Here is a 25,177-nt window from a genome sequence, read left to right as displayed (position 1 = left end):
TGCTGACAGTTATAGGATTAATATCAATATTTAGCTCTCTCTCTGTCTTTCTCTTCCTCTTTTTAAATTCTTCAAGGCATATAATTTAGGACAAAATCTCAGAAAGTGACCAAATAATGTTGGAATGGAGATCAAAACTGTCACAAGAGGACAGAAAGAAGCAAAGACAAGTGAGAATTAATGTCTCATGTCTCTAGTAAGTGTGTGTGTGTGTGTGTGTGTGTGTGTGTGCGTGTGCATGTGCGTGTGTGTGTGTCTGTGTGTGAGTGATCAACTTCAGGGAATAAGAAGCAGTCATGTGTGAAATGCAGAGAAGAGGATTATCTGGAACCAGGCAGTGCTCTGACTTGCACACACACACACACACACACACACACACACACACACACACACACACACACACACACACACACACAACACACATAAAAATAAAGATGTGCTGCAGATTCAGCAGTTAATGTTGAACAAGATGTAATGAAAGTTGCTTCCTACAGTTGAAAGCTGCAATATAAAGTCACTGTGTATCCTGTTTTCTCAGGTAAATAAACAGCCAAAAACACTAGTATCAGTCAAGCATTTGGTAAGGTTGCTCCATATCAGAAAAAGACATTATCCCATCAGACATTGATTCATTTTGGACAGATTAAGTTAAACCATAACTTCACTTCAGACCTTGCCTCTAGTTCTAAACACAGCCCCAGAATAAGCAAGGTTTGGCTTCTGGTCCCCATCATAACTACCGGTCCTGGAAAGGTTTATGTTTTAATAGTACAGGTCCTCTAAAGGTAGCAATAACAGGTACACACACTCACATCCACACTCTCTCTCTATCTCTCACACACACATGATTTATTTCAGTGTGCACAATTGCTACACATTTCTTGTGGTTTGACCTTTGTGCTGCTGTCACAAATGCCACCAGGGCTTATCAAAGACTGAATCAGTAACTTTGAGAAGCCATATGACAGCTAAATAAGTTATGTTGAACATGAAATCATAACAGAGCAACTATTTTCAGTACTTATATTGTAGATTTTTGCTTTCTTTTACATTAATATTGAATTATTTATAATTAAATACTTTGGAGATTGTTTTCTTCTTATTTTTTCCATTTCTTAAAACATGTAAAATATGTAAAATTCCAAAAGGAGGGAAATCATGTTTTATGATCACTCAGTTTCTTCAACAAACAGATCTTTGAATAAAAATGACAGGGAATAAGATTTATAATATCTAAATCATGCCTAAGCCCAAAAATGGTTATTACAAGAAGAATTATATATCAAATCTCTGTTTGAAGATGTAATGTGAAGTGTTTCGTCTGGATGAAAAATGGGACCATCTATCATGGAAAATAACCTCCATTGTTAGTCATTCTTAGAAGCTCTTCCATAACATCCTTTCTTCCATCTGAGCTTTCCTGTCTTTCTTTCCTCTTTCTTCACATTCAAACTCTCTGGTCAGCAGGCAGTTTTTTTTTTTTTTTTCTTAAAGGGGGGCTGGGCAACCAAGTTGAAACTCCTCCCCTTCTGCTTGTGATGAATGTAAGTTAGGGGTGAGGAGAGAAAGAGACACAATAGACTTAAATCACTCATGTGGTTAAGAGCTGTTGGCAAGCTGAACTCTACGTGTGCTTAGTGAAGAAAGAAAAACAGAAGTGGGCAAGAGAGAAGATAGAGGTGGACAACTTGAAAGGACAAAACCACACTAAGAAAGAAGGACTGAAATACACTCAAGAAAAATCCACATCCTCATCCTATCAGGAATAGTTGAAGACCACAGCTCCAAATTCCTACATTCTGCTGCATCCAAGCTGCCGTCCAAACTGGAGTATGTCCTGCCATCCTTGCCACCCATGCCGCTGATGCAGGCAGTCAACATGATCTCCCAGTACCCTCTGGCCACCCTCCTGCCATGGTCTGCGAGTCCTCAGCACCACCACTGCCCTGACCTGGACTGCACCTTACTTCTTGAGGGGGAGGGAGGTGTTGCCCTGCAGAGGTACCAACGTCGCTCCCCAGAGAGCAGCCCACATCACTGGGTCAGTACAGCACATGCAGAATAATTGTGTCTATCAACTCTGGTAATGAAATTTGTTTTGTATTTGTGGGAGAACACATGCACATTTAGCCTCCTTAAACAATCTGGCAGATGTTGGCCTTCACACGATGGCCTTCCTGTGTTGTTTGGATTGTGTGAGGAGTTGCAGTCTTGTTAGGCATCAGACCTTCAGGTGGGTTCAAACTGAAATGGGGAGGGAAATGGAAAGTTTCTAAAAGACGAAGGCAATGAAGAATTACTGAGAAAAAAAGCTTGAAATTGTAAACATTTGAAGATTTGCAATGACGAACAGAGATATGAGAGGTGTTTGTCATTCCTCCAAGGTCTGTTATTTAGATGTACTTGGTGATTCTGAGAAAGTGGAGGAGAGAGATGAGAAAGGAAAATTACTGAATATGTTCATTATGTGTGCACTTAAATAAAAAAATACATTTAGCTATAGCTGAAGGGTAAATAAAAAGAACCTAATCTGCTGTTTGTACCAGGTTTGAAGATAGCGCTAACAGGTACACATCCTGCATCCCTCACACCATAAACTGAAGGGCTTCTTAAAACTTACCCAAATCACTGAGAACTTAATCAGTAGCTGGCTTGCCATTTCATAAAATATTTATTTAGTTTTCAGTTCCTCTGTTGGATTTTTGAGTGGAATCATGCAAACTTCACTGTAATCGCTGGTCGAAACTAAAAGAAAGCTGACTTGTGAAAGGCTGTAATTCACATTCCTTATGACTACTGCTTTTTGGTTATCTGAACAGAATTCCCTGAAATGGTGTCACACACTTTATTCCAACCCATTAAGACTGTCAACCAAAGAGAATAAACCACGTATGCATTGCTATGTTGGTGATAATGTCTTGATGAGCAAGGGCATTAATTTAGTATTGTCTAACATTAATGTATTTACTACAAAAGTAACCTGCTCTCTTTAAAGTAGTTCACAAAATGTTAAAAAAGAGATTATCCTGTGCCTTTTGTGGCCTCAAATGGAGCAGCACAAAGTTTGAAAAATAGTCTTGTAGTTTCAAAATGTTAAAATAAAATGTGGTGGTTGGGATGTTGAAAAAAACTGAGTTTAACAAAGTTCAAGTCAAGTCTGTGGGATCAAGCTGGGCTCTGCAGTGAGTATCAAATGGTGTTGCTCCAATATCTGTAATATAACACTGACCCAAAAGTAATTTTCTAAAGAACAGTCACTAAAAAAGTGGCTGGAAAATGTTTGATCCTTTACTTGGAAAGACTGAAGGAGCTGTTTCACTAGTTGGCTCGGCTGACAGGTTGCAAGCTTTCCATACACTTGGTTGAGACTGTTGCTGTTGTGTTTGCTCCAAATTACAGATGCACGGAGAACTTGTTTCTAAGAAAGAATTATCTGTTTCCGAATAAAATATTTGTGATTCTGGACACTATGATGAATCTCATGATGTACATTCCTCAGGTAGAGAAGCCAAATGACTGGTACAGTGTGACACATAGCAACATAGCAATAAAACCATGTTTTTAACAACTACATTGCACTAACTGCATCATCAAATTTCTTGACCTGACTGAATGGCCTTCGGTTGTATGTATGTAACCAAAGAAACCAAAAGGGAAATAAAAGAACAAAAACAATGATTTTTAAGTTAAAAGAAAAGGGGGGAAAAAGTATGTTTTTAGTGTGAATTAATATCCCTTCTGCCCCCTAATAAGCATTTATTTGTTTATTGATAAACTGGCAACATGGAACTAAAAGTTGGTTTTGCAAAAGTAATAAATAAATAAATAAATAAGTGCATTTGGCACTTATTACTGTTTGAGAAACATTGAGCTTTTCCTTTTGATTTTCCATTTTTGTATATTAAGGTCGTTGAATGTTTAACTATCCAGTTGAGTCCTGTGCAGTCCAGCATACAAATACCTGATGGTGCAAGAATATGAAATAACATTTCAGCCATGATTTACGCTTTGTTGGCATTTTCTGTGCATTTTAATCAAGTAAACAGCCACATATAAAAAGTTCTGAATAACTTGTAATTCAAAATTGATTCCACTGCCGTATCACATAATAAGCAAAGAATGACACGATCAGCACAAGATTTATCTTTTTTTTTTTTTTTCTTTAGTTTTGGTTGAGTCTGAATAAATGTGTGAAATATGTCTTTTTTCATGCAGTTGAACCTGAAGTCTACTTTTCCTCCTGCTGAAAACTAAATAAGTGTTCAAGCTAACTGTTGGAGTTGCACTGAGGGTAATTGATTTATCAAGGGGACAAAAAGAACAATAGATTTTAAATCTTCTTTTAACAGGCCAGTGTGAGTCTGACCATTTTCAAGCAATGCAAAACTAAATCAGGGCAGTGATGAATGTGCAGTGATTGTTTCACAAAATGTCACTTTTCGTGAGATAACAGTCACGCTGTGGTGCTTGCATATATGTAAGCCTGTTTTGAGTTTGCGCTGTCATCCTCCTCACTGCCTATCTGACATCCTGGCCTAAGTGTCGCCCCATCACACGGCACTGTTTCCTCTGATTGTTTCTGGAGGTGAGGGAAGGTTAACTTACAGACCCTCACACTCTGAACGCTCAGATTACATACATCAGCTTTACTTGTCAGAGGCTCATCCTCGTGACTGTTTTTACAGTGTTGACTTATGATTGCCCTCTTCGTTGAAACAGAGAGCAACAAGGTGATTATGGAGGAGAAAATACATTCCATAAAGTTATGTAAGGATAGACAAAACCATTAGTGGTGCAATGACCTCATATAAACTTCTAATACTTGGGTACTTTTGCAGCAGCGTCCTAGACTCTCATTCTGTGAGACATCTGGCAAGGACATCTAATATTTTTATATATTGAAAAAGAAATCAATTGCATCTATTTTATATCCACTGACTTGAAGGACTTTGACTTTACTGCTATCAGGTGTTTCTCAGCCTCTTGACAGTTTACCTTTGCCAACTTACGTGAGGTTATGAAACCATGCCAGTGACGATAGCAGTGACTTTCTTCTCAGTAATTTCCTTGCTGTGCTAAACTAGACAGCTGTCAGGTCCACAGTTCAGGTCAGAGGCAACGTAGCAGTGCTGAGGTGTCAGTAATTATTGCTAGTCCACTGAGGGTAATGACACACTCATTGCCATTCATACAAGTGGAGGGACGGATTGACAAAACAATATATATAGTATATTTAATACTAGAAGGACGAAGACATGACATAGTTAAACCGAATCAGATGACAACAACTACACCCATATTAGTGGGTTGCCACAGAATATTATACGGCTCTAACTTAGTTTTAAATCCTTTATAGTTGATTGTACTTTGCTATCACTGCCAGCGATTGTAAAAGTAATTAAGCTGCTGGTCTGTCAATAAAACCTCCAACAGAGGGAATATCAGCTGCCCTTTCGCATCTGTTGGCTTGTAGTTAGCAGCAGGGCAGGTCAATAACCTCAGCTGGCCTGTAACTGGAAACACGGAAGTGACTTTATACAGATAAAGTCTGTATACAGATATACAGGGAGAAAATAACAGGAGGAGGGGAGACTGAGAATTTTGATGATGCTGTGTTTTCCATTGAAAGAAAGTCCGCAAGCTGAGTTAGCGCTCCTTCTTCCTCTTTCTTGTCTTTTTGAATAGAGAAGTTCACGTTTCTTTCTGCTGTTTTGTGACGTTTCTCTGTTTCCATTCTAATGTGTTGACCCTTCCTGCCTGTCATGTGTTTTGATAACTTGACAGCAATTTCAACACTTGGTTTGTTAATTCATCCAGATGAAACTTGTTTTCACAGCTTTTGACCTGGTTTCATTTGTAGTTTGACAGTCACACATCTTACAGTGTCAAGCTTTCTTCCAGTACAGCCGAATGAACTTCAAAGAAAAAAAAATTAAAAAGGAAGTGCTTTCTAAATCAATGCTTAAGGACAGACGATCCAAAACAGTAGTTGAAAGAGAATAGTGCACATCACGCACTACCAGACATCTGTTTTATCCAAAACCCAGGTCACTGATAACCTCTTATTCAGTCAGCCACTAAAGAAGGTGTTTACTCTCTTGGGAGACCCCCTGTAGGTCAAGAAGTCTAGTTGGCTGCAGCTTGAAAGGTGCATATTGTGTACTTGGGTCTAATCAGTTCACATAATAGGAGTGGTGTGAAAAGTCACTGCTACCAGCATTGTCCCTGTCACCCACATGTCCACCCCTGTGCAGCAACACCACAGGCGCAGCTTGCTCAACCAGGGCAGAAACTCATCACACCATATGGCAGAGGCAGTGCACTTGATGGTGGCGTGTGTGTGTGTATTTAGAGGTGGGTTGGCATGACGCAGAAGCCAGCATGCTGGGCTTAATTTTTATGGTTTGGCAGCTATGTGAATGGCACACATAAAACTCTCCTCTTCCAGCTCAAGCAGTGCATGGAATAAGCCAGGGCACATGACCAGGATTAAGGTGGCGTTGTGATATTTGTCTGTGTGTGTGTGTGTGTGTGTGTGTGTGTGTATGTGTGTAAGAGAGAGAGAGAGAGAGAGAGAGAGAGAGAGTATTAGTGTGTCAAGCTAGTGTCCAGTCATTAATACATATGGTCAGCACTCACAGTCTGTGTGTCAGCAGATTACTGAGAATAATAACTCTGCTTAGGACATGAATTACGATAAGTGAGGAAAAATACTAATTGCTACACAGGAAATCCATCTTGTGTTTGTTTCCTCCATATTCACATTTCTTTTTTATTCAGTGTAATGGCAGCAGCAATACTCTTGAAGCATGTTTTTGCAGCTATTTTTTATTATTTAAGACATTTTGTGTTGTTGTGTGCATCACTTGTGCAGTTTCATTTCCTTCAATGCCTAGGCTTCACACTTCAACTTAACACCAGCAATGTCACCACATTATAAAATCCCTCAGAATTGAAATAAGCACAATAAATGAAACCAATAGAACACATTTCCTCAGAAACAACAGAACCATAGGAAAAAAGCTGACATGGCACGTTGGCTGAAATTGGTGTGATTTTGCACATTTTGATGTGCTGACTTTTCAGGCTGCTGGAGTTTTACAGTTGACTTGCTGTTTTTGAGTTTTGGTGTTGCAGTGGTTCTCACAATGGTGTGACCTGTTTGATGGATGCTTTGTGTTGTTTTTGTTGCATATGTGTGACAACATTGGGGTTGTATGTATTTGTCAGGCAACAGATGGTCCAGCTCTCTTTAGCTGGCAGGGTCAGACAGACACCCAAACCCGTTCAAACCCATTCATTCCAGGCTTAGCAGGGCTTAGATCCAGGGGGTCAGGGCTGGAGGCCACATGTGGGGGAGGGTGTGCCGGGATGTCTCTGATTTATCCTAACTCTTTTTAATGCAGACACCTCAAATCACCTCAACAAACAGCATCATGGAGTCATCATAGCTGACACCGTAAAGATATTGTATAAACATGTTCCCTACTGATTTATATAGCCTAAACATGATTTTGTAGCTGTGGTGATAATGAAACACCTGGTCTGAACATTTTTCCTTGAAGACTGCTTAAATGTGGAGCTTGCTGGTGGAGGAGGGGGAGGCCCTGTCTGCAGCTCTGGACTTTACTGGAAGTGAATGATGTCACCCAAGCAGAGAGCTCAACAACAGCCAGGACAATAGCTCAGAGGAGAGTAGAAACATGACATAAGAGAGGAGAGAGAGTGGAAAGAAGAGAGGCAGACAGCTCTGAGACTGCTTGAATAAAAGGTTCAGTTGACCAAACAGGAGACAGAAACAAAGACATAGTGAGAAAGAGAACACAGCTGGGTGTTGCTGCTGATGTGACATGATGTTAAAACCCAATCCAACGAGTGATCTGTCACACAAACATGTGCAATCAGTGAGTGTTTTGCCACTGATTCACTGCTCTTAAACGGTCAATTTAAGCTTTGATTGTCTTGTTTGTGTGCTTTATGGAGGTTTAACAGATCATCCTGACCTTGCACCATAAATCTAACATGGCTGTTTTTGTTTAGTTTTTTTTTTTCTTTGCTTCTGTCTCACTGGACTGGTCTCACTAAAATCTCTGCTGACTCTGGATAAACACAGTGGTTTATGAACTCTGCCCTCTACTGGGAGGCATGCTTTGGAAACACAAACCAACCAAACACACACAAACATACAGTAAAAATGTAAAAGCGACAAGTATATGTGTCCCTGTGCTCACAGGCACACATGAATAAAATACAAGGATTTTTCAGGAAGGATGCACAGACAGAGAAATGGGACGTTTCATTTAGATATGTCACTGAATTAAAATTTTAATTAAATCTTTACTGGATGATTTTGTACTAATACCCTCTAATGTGCTTTTCTGGTCTGAAATGATGAAACTACTTTTTTCTCTTGACACCAGTGCAAGATGGTCCAGTTACATCACGCTTGTCTTTCAGCCAGTATGGATCTTTGCAGTTTCTGACTGTGCTGTTAACTCCCTTTTTTTGTCTGTCTCAGTCAGTCTCTCCCTCTTATAGCAGAGATAATGTCCTTTCAAGTTGATCTCAACTGTGCGCTACACTTTCTCTGATACGTGACCTCCTTATCTTGTATGTAAACACAGAGACATTACACATGCAACCCAAGATCCTCCCAAGTATCCTCCTGTGTGTTTATATGTGATTTGGTTCTGGTTTTTCTGTTCTTGTTTCTCTCACTTTGGTTGGACTCTCCTGCTTTCTGCTCCTACCAGGCATCGTCTCCTCTCCTTTCTTTCTTACTGCTCTGCTTTTATGACCTTGCTTCAGGCCAGCAGAGAAGCTCCCAAGCCAGTCAGGTATGAGGACAGCAGCCTCACTGGAGTCAGGAGGCTGGAGGCAGGAAGTGGGAGATTTCCTGGAATGTGCGCTTTTCCCCACTGTGGTGCAATAACAGTGCGAGCGGTGCTCCTCCTGTTTTTGTCCCCTTTCTGTCAGTGCTGTAGCTCACTGTTCTGACTGTGGAACAAAGAGAAGAGAGTACTTGAGAGGGTCAATAGTGGAAGGAATTCTTTATTTTAAAAAAAGAAAAGTTTTCCCCTGGTCAAGGGCTTTCCTGAATGCTATTATGTCACTGGACTTCCAAAGGAAGGAAAACTAGACTGGTGTGAATGCACCAGATGCCATTTTTGATTGGCTTTCAAACACATCATCACAGTGAAAGTTTACATTTATGCTACTGGAAATATTATGTTTTACAACTATGAATCACTGAAAAGTGGAAAGTACAATTTTAACATTATAATAATTTTCATTTTATGTAACTTAATTTATATAAACAATCATGAATGGAGGAAACGCCCAAATCTTGGAGTTAAGCCAAAGCAGTGATGGAGAAAGTGCAAAAACACTGATCCAGGTAAACATGCATTTAAAGGTATGAGCATAAAAATATGAAGTATATTTTAAATACTACAAATAACAGTACTCATGATGAATAATCTTTTACTAGATTAATTGATAATCAGTTACTTTATTTACATATTAGCTGAAAACAAATTGTTCTGAGTTTATTTTATGGATAGCCTGTGAATGATTACTATATTATGTATTTGTTGATTATACTTTGTATGTTCCAGTAGAGGAATATTTATAGTAACTGGTGACCAAGTTCATCTGATGCATGACTCAGAATACCTGCAACTGTATCTCAGAACTGCTCATAAGTGCAGTAGTTGCCTAAATGTGAATAGAGACTTTCTGCCACTTCAAGAAATCCATTACAGTTCTTACTGAAACATTGTACCTCTGCTTCAGTGACTATGCTAAACAATACAATTGCAAACAACCAAAAATTATTTTAATTTGAAACAGCTATGACTAAGGGGGTGAGGGGTAATTTTCCAGTAACACAACATATAATGATAATATAATTATGACAGACTCAGTGATTGGGAATAGTAGAGAATTTAGGGTCTTTTAAAAGGTAAATGAAGTATTTTGACCTTCAACCTCTGACCTCATATTTTGTGTGCATGACACTGGTGTGACTCTCAACAAGAAAGAAAGAGAAAGAAAAAAGTTTAAAGTAAATCTGTCATTGGGGACTCTAAGCAGCTCGGATATTTGTTAAACTCTGACTTCAAAATGTTCTGTTAAACTTAAGAAACTAGAAAAGGCTCTATAAAATACTCATAGTTAAAGGTGCTTTAAAGGAGTGTATGAGCGAGAGAATAAATGTATGTTCTGATCCCAAGTTGAACTTCACTTATTTGTCAGACAGAGCAGCAGCTGTCACATTTGTCCAACGTCTTGCTTTGGATATATGACATCAGTCCTGCTGTGAGACCGACACTTTAATCCCCCAGGGGACTGAACTGGAGGTCTTGTGGGGTCACAACCTTCCCACTGCCCCTCTGGGCTTCCCAGAGTTCCTCAAACCCAAGTGGACAGTGGGGCAGCACAGCCTGGGAACTGGACACCAGCCAGATATGCAACATGATGAGGAGTCAGCATGAAGGAAAACTGATGCAGGATGATACCACACATGGAGAAACACTGACGGAGATGTAATGGAGGCGTCCCTGGCCTCTCAGTGCCCTCCTAGCTCACAGGGCACTGAGAGGCCAAAAATGGGCACCTTGTAGCAGTGTGTGTGCACCCTGGTTGATAGCCAGTGACGCTGTGCATGACATTTAGGTTACATGCTGATGAAAATGGGAAGAGAGCAGGTCTAACTCTCCCTCTGATCCAGATGGCAGGCATCATGACATTCCCACTATCTCTGTCTGACAGCTCTTATGACTCTGGATCACTGGTTTGACATTTCATCTGTCCTATAAAAGGACTTGTAAATGTATGAAACACTGCTTGCTCACATTTGTTTTATGTTTGCAATACACTATGATCCCTCACACAGTTGATGCTTGATTCACATCTTCCCGTTTATTCACACAAGTGAGCTGTTTGAGTACGTGTACAGACACATTCACGATGGAACACTAGTGCCCATTCTCTCACACTCAGCCCATTCTCCTCTGCTGTCACTGACAATGCACAGTACTGGTGACGGCATCTACGGCCTTCCTTGTATTGTCCCACACAAGTGTCATGAGGCCGCAGCTACTTTACTCTCAAGATGGCTTTTTCCACTTAGACAACTATGCTAATCAACATTATAACAACATGTATGTAATGGCTACTAATGCAAAGAAAAAAAGTGCACCTGTGTGATGAACCAGCTAAGATTTATAGTGAAAATTTGCATCTTCATTGACCTTAACAGAGCTTTATGTTGAGTTAGCTTCCTTGCAAACCATTTTTTAAATGTCTTGAAATACTATCACTACTCTCATAGCTGGTAGACCTCTTCAGTGCTCCAACATCACTCCACACACCCGGCTAAAAACAAAGCAGTGGAGACACAGTGAATGCAGCATGTAATAGTCTGCTTTTATGTTCTACAACAACACTACCATGTTCTGTAATGCAACATAAACACATCATCATCTTATCAACTGCCTCAGTGGGTGATGATCTTTTGTATTTATTTATATCTACTAAAATTTTCATTCATATTTGTCTTGCTTTGAAGCATGTGATTGGATAAAGACAAGTTTTTTTCTTGTAATCAGTGACATATATACATTTTTATGTAGCAGTTAAAGACATTCAAGCCAAACAACTGTTGATAACTGCTGGCTTTTACTAATTTAACTTAACTTTTTACATTAGATGACCACTTAAGTTGTAATAATCTCATTGTTTAATAAAATCCTTACCCCTTAAAAAAGAAATAAAAAAGTTTAATTTACATGTGCTACCCGTTTCATTGTCTGTGCCACATAAAACAAATAAAAAAAAATAGAAAAAAGACTAAATAAAGCCAGTTGATTGAAATAGCTTGAAATAGATCTTTATATTTGTTATTGTTCTTTAATAAACACTTAATACAATTTAGTAAACCTTTCATAAACACTAATTTAATTTATTATGTATAGCATTACTCAAAAAACAGCATTTTAGGTCTGAAATTTCTGGGAATTATGAAGGAAGGTTTATTATTCCTGCGTATCTGACATGTTGCGCAAATGGAAATCACAACCCGACGTATGAGTGCGCACATTGTTGTCAGTTTGATGAAAGTCAGACAAGAAAGGAGGAGGCGGGGGAGGAGGAGGGGTTTAAACGGGACTGTTGTGAGTGTGAGGAGGAGGAGGAGTTTGGTCATTCAGTGGAAGAAGGTTGAGTCCGCTGACAGAGGAAAATTGGAGTTTTTAAAGAAGCGGACCAAGTGTGTAAAGGAGAAGATTGTAATTTTTGAAGAGCGTCAGGGATATTCCTATTTTTATTTATTTATAAGGGAACACATTTTTTCTCTAACTGGTGGATTATTCTGTAGCTCCGATGCTGTCTCCGGATCATGAAAGAAACGCTCACCATGAAGTTTGCTTGGAAAACTAAAATGGTAAAACAGAACAAAACAAACTAAGAAAATAATGCTGGCAGAGTTTTCCATCCTATGCTGTTTTGTTTGTGGTTTGAAGATAGGGGGAGAGGGGGGAGGTTAAGAAGGGAAAGGGGGTGAGAGGGGAGGGAAATGTAGGCTTGGGAAAGCTGCGGATAACGGGGAAAAGAGGAGGAGGAGGAGGGAATAGCGGGGGGTGGGAACAGTTGAATACTTCACCGAGTTTCAGCTGGGTTTTTTTTCTGCTTTAAATCCAGTTTAACCCACATAGCGGGTGCGTAAAGATGCCTCGCAGAATTAGAAAACTGTGGAAAAGAATCATGGAATAAAATCTTTGTTGTTCCAATCAGACCACTAAGTCGACCCGCCAGGTTTCCTATCCCTGCCATAATGATGGATATGAAAACTTTTGTTTGCGTATCCCCAGTGAGACAGAGAGGGCACAATTGGTGCAGCCCGGGGGCCATCACGGTCTCTCCATGGGTTCCAGCTGTGTCCTGGAAAGCACAACACGCAACAGATCAGCGCCACAGATTTAACACGACTGTTGTTTTTTTGGGGGTATTGTTTTACATTAGGTGAAAATGCAGATTAACCTTAGAGATAGGATACTACCTCCATGCTCTTCTCAGGGCCCTGCCTGTATACTTTTTGTGCATCTTCCCAGGAACCATCCAAGTTATTACAGAATAAACAGCTTATCTCCGGTTTATAACTCACCCTGTTGTATCTGATGACCTGGGGCCTCAATTTTAATTTTTGGATAGGACTGTAGTAAAGTGACCTGTGGTGAATGGGAATGTTTTAGTTTTTTATTTTCATGCAAACCCATGGAACATTATCTCACACTGAACCCTAAAATGTGATGCACAAAGAGAGCAGAGCTCTGAAAAACATCTCCAGCTTCGTGGCTTACAAAAAGCAGGCAGAGTGTGCAGACTGTGAACTCAGCAGCCTGGGCTGACCAGCACAGAGACCTCCCGCTATTGTTTTGGGAGTGTGTTGACTGCATGACTCATGCACTCATGTATTTATCTGTCTCTATGCCAGCTGGCTGGACAGCCAGCAGCAGCCTGAGAGAGATACAGAGAGACATGTTGCTGACCATCAGACGAAATGCAGAATTACGATGTGAAAAGGGCATGTAGAGATGTTTTAGAAAAATTGCAGTTTAACACATTAGAAAACAAAGACTTGCTTGCTAGTTTGTTTTGTCAGAAGCAATTTTGTCAAACCTTTAGCACTCCCCTCATTCATTTTTTTATGTTTCAGCTTTTCACTTTGGCATCATGTTTCTTTTCAAAAACCCAAACGGCCAGTCATGGCTGAATGCCACTGGCCTCCAGAACCAGCCATTGAGCCTGTTAATGGCGACTTTGACCCCTGATCTTTTTCCTGGCGGACCCACTGTTCAGGGAATAAAAGTAGACTTTGCAATTGAGCTGTGTAAATGAGAGTGGGAACAACTGAGAATGATCTTGGCCGTTGTTGCCATTGTATTTGTGAGGACTTGGCCACAGTACTGCATGCATGTTGTTTATGTTTGGCCAGTTCGTCTCCTTCACTGCCTGCCTCTGTTTTTGTCTCCATATGTTGATGTCTCAGCAGATTTCAGCCTCTACTTGTGCACAGTCTCAAAAAGCAGGAGTTTTGTATCAAGATTCTGCTCTGCTCCCTCTGTTTGTCAATGCACTCTGCTGTTTGGAAGTGATTTACAACCAGAGACAGACACTGTCCATGTGAGTCCTTGGCTGCAAGATCAGGACAAATCCATTTAGTCTTACTGCTCTTGTTGTAAAGATTTGTAATTAACCTCCTAAGGCTTGTAGAGACAGACAGACATATTGACAGAAAGAAAAGGTGATTATGTATGCATTTGTTAAAGAGACTTTATCCATTCTGGCTCTTATCTACTGCCTGAATGAGCTCTGGGAAAGTGGTCCAACTCTGACTTCAGCTCCAGAGAGACAGGGACATCGTGAAAGAGATGAATTGGGAATAAAAGAGGGAGTAAATACAGGGAAAGAAGGAGGGAGGGAGGGAGGGCGGCCTGGCAGGCTGCTTCACTGGTGGGGGTTGGGAGGTTGGTCATTCTTGATGTTTTACTGCACGTCTCTCCCTAGTTTGTTTGAGAGCTTTGGTTGTGTTTCGTTTTTTATATTTGTCCTTCTGCTTTTCCCACATCTGCCTCTAAAAGATATCTCGTATTTTACGCAACTGTAGAAGTGTCACTTGTCGGAATTAGCTCTGCAGCTATTTACTGGAAACAGTTACATCTTTTTTTTTTTTTTTTACCAAACACCATTCTGGCTCTTCTGTGGTTGTTTCTAATATTTTCCTTCTTTTTCCAGAGCTCGGTGCAGGACTGGGGGGAGGAAGTTGAGGAAGGAGCCATCTACAACGTGACACTGAAGAGGGTTCAGATTCAGCAGGCTGCCAACAAGGGAGCGAGATGGCTGGGGGTGAGTTTTATGTTGACAGAATTGCAACTGATGGGGCTTTACTTTTTTCCTTTATTCATTTATTTTGAGGGGAGACAAGGGGAAGCTTAAAACAGACAGGGCTTATGAAAATCTGATGCTTTTTCCACTTTCCCAGCCTGCTGGTGTGAGAAATATGAAGCTCAGATTTTTTTCCTCCTTCTTTCACACTGAACAGCCTCTGCTTTGGATTTTATCATGTGCAGATGGTTTATGGAGGCAACCTCGCTGACTGTGTTCTGACTGCTGAGCTTAAAACCTTGTCTCTGTTGTTTAAAGCAGCCTTCCCTTCATTTGTGAGGCATCATTTCAGCTGTTAACTTCCCAATTTGGACACCATCTTTTAGCTGCCAGGTGAAAAAACAACTAGATTTGGACTGTATGGCCAAAGCATGTGATTTCTTGACTTTTTCAGTTGCCAACAAAGCTGCTCATTCCCCTGCTCACTGTATAGTGTTTTATGAAATGCTAGTATGACAAAAACAGTATTAAAGGCTTTTCAAATGAATGCAAGGCCTTACTGTTTCCTCTACTGGGCTGTTTATATCAAGTTAATAAGATGTTGCACAGTGTGTTATTATGTTGCACAGAAGGCCCAATTAGGGGCATTAGCCAGAGTTTCTCTTGTGTGTTTTCTCAGCAGAAACTAAAGGATTTCTCTTTGTTTAGAAGACAAATCATGATCTTGTATTTTCAGCTTCTTTGTGTTTTGAATGGTGGATGGGAACTGGCACAAAAAGGCCAAATGGATAAAAGCTCTAAGACTGTATCAATGTATTGACAGCTGCTAACTGTATTAGAGTTTATTAAAACAAAGCAGGTATTTTATACAGTGCTGACTATTCGGTGGAGTAGAATAGAGAAAAGTCCCTACTGAAACTCAGTAGATTTACTATGAGCGGCCGTTTGTCCATTAATAAAAGCTGTGATAATCAGTGCAGTTGTAAAGTAGTTTGAAGATTTGGTTGCAATGCTTCCTGTGTGTAGTGTGCAGCAGATCCCTTCATACGTGTGTATATCAGCTGTTATCAGAACAGAGTAGTGGGAGAAGTTGGATCTGCATCTGTCCTCCTGTTTGGGGGAGTGATGGCGGAGGAGAGGCGGGGAATGGCTGTGATTAAAAGCAGATCAGAGTGTTTCCTGTTGCAGAGTTCTAACTTCACCAAGGTCTCTCCCTCTGCACGTCTGTGCCAGCCTCCTCTCGTCTCTCCCTGACTGCTCACCCAATTTCCCTGTAGACACAATAGTCGGACACATCTGGAGAAATTGAGATTAAATATAGGTCACGATTGTCATTGCAGGTTCTATCGTCTCTCCATCCTCCTTTTTGGCTTCATTGTTGCAATCCTTCTTTTTTTACTCTGTTTACTTGTTTATGTGGTGTTTTTTACATGTTAGAAGTCTTATGAATGAAAATAGCACTCAGGAATCTTACATGCATTTTTTGAAAACAGATTAGATTTTTAAGTCAAGTTTAGGACAAAGAATGACTGAAGAGGAAGGCACAAGTGTGCATCAGCTATTTCAGTTCAGGCTAATACAACTGTGTATGTGTGTGTGTGTGTGTTTAGGCAGAGGGCGATCGTCTTCCTCCCGGCCACACTGTAAGCCAGCTGGAGACCTGCAAAATCCGAAGTATCCGTGCTGGATCGCTGGAGCGTTTGGTAGAGACGTTATTGACGGCATTTGGAGACAATGACCTCACCTACACCTCCATCTTCCTCTCCACCTACAGAGCCTTTGCCAGCACGCAGACTGTACTGCAGTTACTGTTAGACAGGTAAATTAGAATTAGGTGTTTACAGTCACTACATTATTTCTTTTTATATGTAGTGATTTTTATCATAACCTCTTTTTCATTTCCTGTGACAGGTATGGAAGTGTGGAGGAAAATGTGCAGGATGCAGACAAATGTCACAGCTCTGAGAACAATGGAGCTATTAGAAAGTAAGACACAGTTTCAGATGTACAGTGTATCACTACTGAGTCCATATGGACAGCTTTTACAGTAGCACTTTCTGATGCTTTCAGCAGTTTTACTGAATGATGGCACTTGTCTGTCTATCATTGCCAGTTCTTAAATGTTTCTCTGACGTCCCCACAGTGCCTTGGCTTCAATCCTACGTGCTTGGCTGGACCAGTGTCCTGAAGACTTCCAGGAGCCTCCAGACTACCCTTGCCTACATAGGCTGATGGACTATTTGCGCAAGGCTCTGCCAGGTTCAGAGGCTCTTAGACGGGCAGAAGGCCTGCTGCAGCAGCTGCAGGGTCAGGCAAACTTGGATGAGACTGATGGTATTTAGTTTTCTTAAACTGTTTTCAAAAGAGAGGGAGAGAAAAAAAGAAAACAACATGTTTATAGTTTTGTCCTAATTGTTACTTACAATTCATTGATAGATAATTAATTTTGAGTCAATTTATGTTTTGCCCTGCTTTCAGCTGGTTTCCATGGCAACCATTCTTTCTGCCTTGGGGAAGAGGAGGAAGTGGAGATTGAGGTTCAGGAGGACTTCCTGTCGTTTGATGCTGACCTGGTGGCTGAGCAACTGACCTACATGGATGCGGTAAGTGGAGGGAAATAAGATGGAAACAGGAGGGAAAGGTTATCCAGGTTACATCCTGGTAATGTTATTTTATTTGATGTCGTCATACTAACATCATACTCCTTTTTTTTTCTTTACTCCAGCTGCTGTTTAAAAAGGTTGTACCCCATCATTGCCTGGGCTCGATCTGGTCTCAGAGAGACAAGAAGGACAGTAAGCATAGCGCTCCCACCATCCGGGCCACCATTACTCAGTTCAATGCTGTTGCGGCCTGTGTGGTCAGCACAGTGCTGAAGCACAGACAACTCAGACCGCATGTCAGAGCACGGGTCATCCAGCGCTGGATAGACATCGCTCAGGTTGGGAAATGACAAAGACCCATTTACAGATATAAACCTATAATAACGACTCAAGTTGTGACTGTCTTTGCATTCATTTTCTTTTAAAAGGAGTGTCGTATACGCAAAAACTTCTCATCTCTACGAGCCATCGTGTCGGCGCTGCAGTCCAATCCTCTGTACAGACTGAAAAGAGTATGGGCTTGCGTGCACAAGTAAGCCTCAACTATGCAGATGATCTCAGCTGGTTTTGATAGAAGAATCAGCCTTTTCTGAGGGATCTCCTTACTGTTTAGTTTACATGTGTATTTCGGCTGCTGTGTCCAATCCCATTAACTGAAATGAATCTATGCTTGATGTAGAGACAGCATGCAGACATTCGAGGAGCTGTCAGACATTTTCTCCGACCACAACAACTACCTGACCAGCAGAGAGCTACTCATGAGGGTGAGTTCTAACACTGACGGCTAAATTTGCATCTGATAACTCACTGACTTAATCTGCAAATCCTGCAAACATTCTTTCATCCACTAGTTAGAACATCGAGGACAAAAGCTATTTTTGTTTGCCCTACAGGAAGGTACTTCAAAGTTTGCCAGTCTGGAGAGTTGTGCCAAAGAGCACCAGAAGCGCACTCACAAGAGACTACAGCTGCAGAAGGAAATGGTGAGACAGTCAGTGGTTGACTAAGAGCTTTAGAGACAAATGCCAGTTAAAATGGATCTTTTCAAAGGCTGGTGACATGGAGTGATTTTAAGCACCACATTCCTCCAAAGTAATGTACTGTAAGAAGAATTCTGGTGTCTCTAGGAAGATGAAGCCACATGCTTAGCTTTGTTTACTTAATACGCTATGTGCTGCAGTCACATTAACCCTGCGCTGTACTTTACAATTCTGCCTTACCATCTGTGAGAACCGCAGTGTAAATAAATGCTTGAATTTGCTGCAGCATCTGAGTAAGATAGCTTATATATATTAGAGTAATCTGATGATTGCTTCTCTTTAGGGAGCAATGCAAGGAACAATACCATACTTGGGGACTTTTCTAACAGACCTGACCATGTTGGACACAGCTCTGCCTGACCTAGTAGAGGTAAAAAAAAAAAAAAAAGCACCTGCCGATTGTATGTGTTTTTTTTACTGGGATATTTGAGAACATGTGTCTGCGAATTTGCACAGCTCTGCAGATCTGAGAGCCTGTCTGTGTAACCACTGTCACAAACTGAGGTTTAAGTTTCCATGAGTGCGTGAGGAATTTTGTCGGCCCATTTTTGGAGTGGTCCACCTAATGCTGTTTGTCTAAGCAGCCGCTGGCATGTGAAGTCTGACAGTGTGTGCTTTGTGTCTTCCACAGGGTGGTCTGATCAACTTTGAGAAGAGACGCAGGGTGAGTGTTTCCTTTGACACGTTTATACTATTGACAGATATTCACGTGACAATCTTTATGTTAGGCTTATCTAACTCTAGTGATTTTACTTTCGTCTCTGCAGGAATTTGAGGTGATAGCTCAGATCAAGCTGCTTCAGTCGGCCTGTAACAGCTACTCCCTGACCGCAGACCCGGCTTTCCTCCACTGGTTTAAGAGCCAGTCTCTGCTCACTGAGGAGGAGAGGTAATGTTGCTCTTTACTCACAATACTTTCTTTTTTACATGCACCGTTATATGATAGATAATGAGCACTTTATAGCATGAGTCATGCTCTGTTGGATCTATTGTTCACACAAATACACATGAGGGGCTTGTTACGTCGCCTCTCCCTGTCATGTCTTTGCTCCCTACTGATCCATTGTACTTGCTGTTTTTGCTCTGTGAACTCCTTTCTTTTGCCCTCTTTGAATTTCTCTCTCCTTCTGTCTTGCTGAGAATCATTTCCTAACGTCTGTCTGTACACATGATCTGGTAATGTTTTGATAATGCTGAAGGCTCACTTTTATTGCTTTGTCTTGCAGCTACACATTGTCTTGTGAGATTGAAGGTCTTGGTGACAGCAGCCCGACGTTACCCAAACCTCGAAAAAGCATGGTGAAGAGACTCAGCCTGTAAGTACATTCAGGGATGAGATGATAGACAGAAACTGAGTGTAGGTTACAGTTATTTAGTTTTCACATCTCATATTCAAGACATTTGACTGTCTTGTGCAGTGCCGCTGCAATCCTTTTATTCCATTAACTAATAACTCTCATCTTTCACTGTCCAGGCTGTTTCTTGGAACAGACAGCACTGCAGCCAGTTCTCCAGTCAGAGAGACACCACGCTCGCCTCCTACTGGCAGCTCAGGGGAAAGCATGGACTCGGTTAGTGTGTCGTCCAACGACTCAAGCAGTCCATCAGACAGCGAGGGACTCACCACACTGACTCATGCCTCTGACTCCCATGAAAACAAGGTGAGTCATGATGCAATATACATAATAATATTAACCTTCATAATTAAAAAAAAATGCCATTAAGATCTTAATGTCCCAAATTAAATTTTCAATTTTATATATTTAAAACCTGAAAACGTTAAAGGTTTAACAAAGAATTCTAACAATGTAAAGTGGATTACATGTATTAACAAGATTTAAACAGAGCTGGCTCTGCCACTGTAGATGCCACATTTGAATATTTTTTTATGCCTTTAACGTGAGCAGTGGTTCAGTTTCCCATTGGCATTGAGAAAATGAAGGCTTCCATCTCAGCAGTATCCACCAACATACTAGAAGGGTAGTAATGGAAACAAGAGCATGCCCCCCTGCTGGCAACTTTAGGCCCTTTGAGAGATTTTAAACAGTGATGTAAGAGGGTCTGGATTAATCAACTTTTAGGATCTTAGAAAGTGCTGTGAATATTGCTTTCCAATATCCCTCCTGGCTTGTGCAAAGCCAAAACATTAAACAATATTACCTCCGCTGTCATGAGTAGGGTTAATAAGCAGAAAGATTTTTGCCAGCTTAGCTTTAGACAGGTGAGCTCAAAAATCTACTTTTAACTGGAGTGAAGCGTAATAAATATAGAGGAAGAATGTAGCTGGGTGAGAATTCTGGACCAATAAAAATTAATCAATCTTGTGGTTTGTACTTCCTGTTTCCATGCAGCTCTGATCCCTGACATGGAGAATTAGTCCCACTATAGAAATGATAATTCCCTTTTTGATGGATTGAGGGGCATAAAGGAATCCATTGTATTGTTTTCTGATAAATGTTTGCCCTTTTGTTATTAATTACATTCCACATATTTCTAAAATATTGTGAGAGGTGCAACAAATAGTGGAAAAGTTCTGTCATTGGTCCTTTTTGTCTGTTTTTTTTTTTTCTCTTTGTAGTGCATTTTCATGGAAATTCATTATTTTTTTTGCGTATTAGGTACTTATTATGTTAACCGCTATCAGGTTAGTAATATTATTGGGTGTTAAAAGAGCATCCAAAAAGGGCTAAATCTGTCAGAAGTAAAGTTGGGAGGGTTTTCTGTGCAAGACAGTTTTAAAAATGATAACTGAAAAAGTAGCATTTATAAGTCTTTGAAAAAAGGTTTCAAGAAGAATTCCAGTAAAGGTGATAATGTGTTTTTTCCCCTGGAAAGAAGAGGACAGTTCATTATTAACATCTACAATGCATAATATATACTACACTTGTCCGTGCCTCCGAAAATGCACAGTAAAACCATTGTTTAAAATAAAGTCATTCTTATGAGCTCATTAAAGAATGTGTAAAACTGTCCAGTGGTTTCATGAACCTTAATTTGAAAGTGATTTGATTCCACATCCTGCAGGCTGAAAAGAAAAGGGACAAATGAACTTATCAGCACACAAACGATAATAATGAACACATGGTAACATCTAAATCACCCCTTTGACCCCTGACACAAAATGTGGAATCTATATTTTTGCAGTCCCTTAAAAGCTTATTAACATTCTTTATTTCTTTATCGGTTTGGAGATATTAATTTTATTTTAGTCCACATCTTTAAAATAGAAGGATGGCTCAGTTATGATAATGTGTGTATTTCTGTTTTTGCTCAGTTATCAGAATCCTCCTCCTGTACTTCACTCCACTCCATGGACACCAACTCATCCACTACCAGTGTCTCCATGACTCCCACATCTCCCTCCCTACCCGGGCCCCCCTGCACCCACAGACGCTCTGTCTCCCTTACGCCTATGTTTCCTAGCTCCCCGAATCAAACCCCAGCTTACAACACCCAGGCCCAGGATGCATGCATCATAAGAGTCAGCCTGGAGCATGGCAATGGAAATCTCTACAAGAGCATACTGGTGAATAAACACATGTGCTTTGTGTATGCCTGTGTATATGTGTGTGTGTTTGTGTGTGTGTGTATTTCTGCTTTCTGTGAGAACCCCTGTATGATTAAATGTGTCTGCTTTTTTAACAGTTGACTAATCAAGATAAGACCCCAGCTGTGATTTCTAGAGCCATGGCAAAACACAACCTGGAGGTGGAGCCAGAGGGGGGATATGAGCTGGTGCAAGTCATCTCTGAGGATAGAGGTAAAGCATGGCATATTTTGTCTCAATCTAAGGTTTCATGAAGGATGCTAAAAATGGGCGCTCTGATTCCACATTTACATTGAACTGGTGTATAAATGTCAGCATGCTACTGCAGCATTTTAAGACTATGGTGAAACATTATTTGTTTGCAATTCATCATTGTATTCATTCCAAGTTTACCACTGTAATCTAAGTATCTGTTCGTCCTGTATTGAATGTCTTTCAGAACTGGTGATTCCTGACAATGCAAACGTCTTTTACGCCATGAACACCTCAGCTAACTTTGACTTCCTGCTGCGTGTGCGAGGCTCGGCGGGTCGGCCAGTGCAGCTGCGTAGCCGGTGCAGTTCCACTCTGCCTCGAGCTCAGCATCGCTCGAGCCTCTCGCTCAGACTCAGCAAAGTCACACTGTGACCCAGCAGGTGGCCATCACCCCTCTAACCCAGGGCGCTGCAGGCCACGAGGATGTATGGATAAAAAGGAAAAACAAAGAACTTGAGATGATTTAAGGTGGAACATCTGCACTCCAGTGAGATCTTAGACTCTTTGGTTCTCATCCACCATTGAGGTGTCATTGTGAACTGTGCCATCGCCTCCCAGCCTTAATATGGAATATGGATGTGTTGTGTTGTGTGACTGCTGTGACTGTGGGATTGAACTGTGAACTAGAGGTGCCTGTAACAGAGTGAAACAGTGACCCCATGTGGCCTCCACTCTTTACAACAACAGATTTTTGCACATGTGGGAGCAGCGGAACTCCTGACCTCCAACAGTATTATGATATTGAATAAACCCTTTCTCTTTGCTCTGTGATGTCTGTTTAGCTGAAGCTTTATTCTTCTCATAATAGAAGAGAGGGTGACTGAGTGCTCAGTCCTGTTAAATGGACCTCTAACAGTTTTCTGAATGATATTAACTGATTGACAGGAGCTGTGATGTCAGTATTTTCCCCATTTAGGTATCTTTACCAGCCCCTGTCCGCCTTGTGCACAGCGTGCACAGTGTATGTATGTGTGTTTTGCCCCACTTTTATTGTGAGCTATGTGACGAATGCAGTGTTTGGTGCATTCTGATTGGTTCCAGTACTTGGTTTTATCAAGTCCTCAGCAAATATGAAAAAGGCCTTACTTATCTTTAGGGTGCAGAGATGCAATTTGTGCTACTTTCTAGTGCAGGAAGAGTATACCTTGTAATATCACTGGTGGAAAGCAGTGGCAACAAAGGAAAAAAGAGATGATTGAAACTTACTGAAATAGAAAGCTGCACACTAAGTGTCTCAGACTAATGCATATTTGTACCTGTTTACCCTTCATTATATGAACTTTGGAGTTGCACTTGTCAGTTGGTAGGAGATGCCAGTGGGGTGTGAACTTGGAAAAATGAAGAAACCGCTCTGAAAGTGGTTTTAATCCAACTCCACTAAATGAGTTATTATTTTTTATGTCATTGTTGCTTTTCTATGTTTTTGTAACATGATTCAGGCCAGAAATGTATTCATATATTTGAAGACTTTTAACATTTATTGTAGATTAATTCTAACAGTGCCAAATTTACTGTGATACATTATGCTTTCAAATGTCCAAAACATCTTCACACCAATATACACACTCCTTATTGCCAAAACTATTAGCGTTCCCTTTCACACAGCATCAGATGAGCATTCAATAGCTCCTGGTAATGCCATAATTGCATTTTGGTTAATGACTCTCAGGTAACACTGCTTTGCTCCTGGGAGGACACTTGTAGACTTATTTAACACTGAAGTGTTAATGTGCCAGTTATACATCATCATACAGCATGTCATCTTCAAATATCTTAATAAAAATCTTTCTTATTTTCTGTTTTCTACTGCCAAAGACTCTTGCTCTACAAAAATAAATAAATTATTGTCATTATTATGATGCCTCGTCTTGTGTTTTGATTCTTTCAAGTACTTTGATACATATCTCAGGAGTATTTATCTGAAAACACTACATCTCTAAATCCATCTTCTTGCACTCATGCCATGATGGACAACATGCTCAGTCCTGTTAGCACCAGCAATACAAGGACCAGAAGCAGAGTTCTGGACACACCCCAAGTTAATTTGCTGGGTGGAAGGCCTTTCTGCTGACCTGAACAGCAGTTGTGACCTTCTTTTCCTGAAACTGTTTGTTCACATTTTTTCCTCCTTGAATTTGAGGACAAATAATCAAGGATTTAATTTTATTTGATTGTTTACAATGTAACATCTTAGAAAACATTCTATAATCTTGACAATATTCTATATAATATTATGGGGTGGCATGGCTCAGTGGGTAGAGTGGTCGTCCTGTAGCCCAAGGGTTGCTGGTGCTCATGTGAAGGTGTCCCTGAGCAAGACACCAAACCCCTAATTGCTCCTGATGGGTCGTGGTTGAGCGCCTTGCATGGCAGCTTCCGCCATCAGTGTGTGAATGTGTGTGTGAATAGGTGAATCTTGTCAAGATTTTAAAATGCTTACTAGGTTGTAGAATGCTGGCTTTTATATAAGATGACATTGTAGCATCTTGGGTGTATCTATAACTACATTCTAGAATGTTGCTTAGGAACCCAGAATTCTACACTTTGTCAACATTCTAGAATGTTGGTAAAATTCTAGAATGTTAACAGAATTTTTATATACAGGGTTTTATAAAGGATCTAGCATCTTGGTTTTTTATCTGTCACTGAACTTTAGTTGTTAGAATTGATAACAACACTAAAGAATCTTGGCTTGAATGTTACCAACAATATGAACATTCTAGGATGGCGTTGTAGACCAAAGCCAAGAATGTTTGGTAGCATTCTAGTTTTCAGAATATTCGAAGATCTTGGCTTTGTTAAATGACAACATTCTACATTCTTGGCAATATTCAAGAATGCTGTCA

At 40.5% G+C, this 25,177-nt stretch overlaps 1 protein-coding gene across 2 annotated transcripts; it reads left to right on the top strand.

The window, feature by feature from the left end:
* Positions 1-1,596: 1,596 nt before the first annotated feature.
* rgl1 (ral guanine nucleotide dissociation stimulator-like 1) lies at positions 1,597-24,190 on the top strand. Of its 2 annotated transcripts, none has more exons than XM_042005694.1 (18): positions 1,597-2,041; positions 14,797-14,907; positions 16,497-16,705; positions 16,798-16,872; positions 17,030-17,220; positions 17,365-17,489; positions 17,612-17,827; positions 17,918-18,021; positions 18,169-18,253; positions 18,383-18,472; positions 18,813-18,899; positions 19,161-19,193; positions 19,297-19,418; positions 19,756-19,845; positions 20,004-20,190; positions 21,804-22,055; positions 22,175-22,289; positions 22,516-24,190. In XM_042005694.1, exons 1-18 carry the CDS (start codon positions 1,856-1,858, stop codon positions 22,701-22,703), a joined length of 2,466 nt encoding a protein of 821 aa, XP_041861628.1. In that variant the 5' UTR covers positions 1,597-1,855; the 3' UTR covers positions 22,704-24,190. The 2 variants fall into 2 exon arrangements, with proteins under 2 accessions (XP_041861628.1, XP_041861629.1); XM_042005695.1 differs by lacking the exon at positions 1,597-2,041 and adding an exon at positions 12,224-12,445.
* Positions 24,191-25,177: the final 987 nt, after the last annotated feature.

The sequence above is a fragment of the Melanotaenia boesemani genome, chromosome 14, assembly GCF_017639745.1.
Source record: "Melanotaenia boesemani isolate fMelBoe1 chromosome 14, fMelBoe1.pri, whole genome shotgun sequence".
Lineage (NCBI taxonomy): Eukaryota > Metazoa > Chordata > Actinopteri > Atheriniformes > Melanotaeniidae > Melanotaenia > Melanotaenia boesemani.
The sequence above is the reverse complement of the archived record's forward strand: the minus strand, read 5'-3'. Positions and strand labels throughout refer to the sequence as shown.

Bases quoted from the DNA above. Each gene is read 5' to 3' on its own strand.
- rgl1 (XM_042005694.1), top strand. From the start codon at position 1,856: ATGCCGCTGATGCAGGCAGTCAACATGATCTCCCAGTACCCTCTGGCC. The intron at 17,221-17,364 runs GTATTTAGTTTT...CCCTGCTTTCAG, and splicing joins AAACTTGGATGAGACTGATG to CTGGTTTCCATGGCAACCAT. The intron at 22,056-22,174 runs GTGAATAAACAC...CTTTTTTAACAG, and splicing joins ATCTCTACAAGAGCATACTG to TTGACTAATCAAGATAAGAC.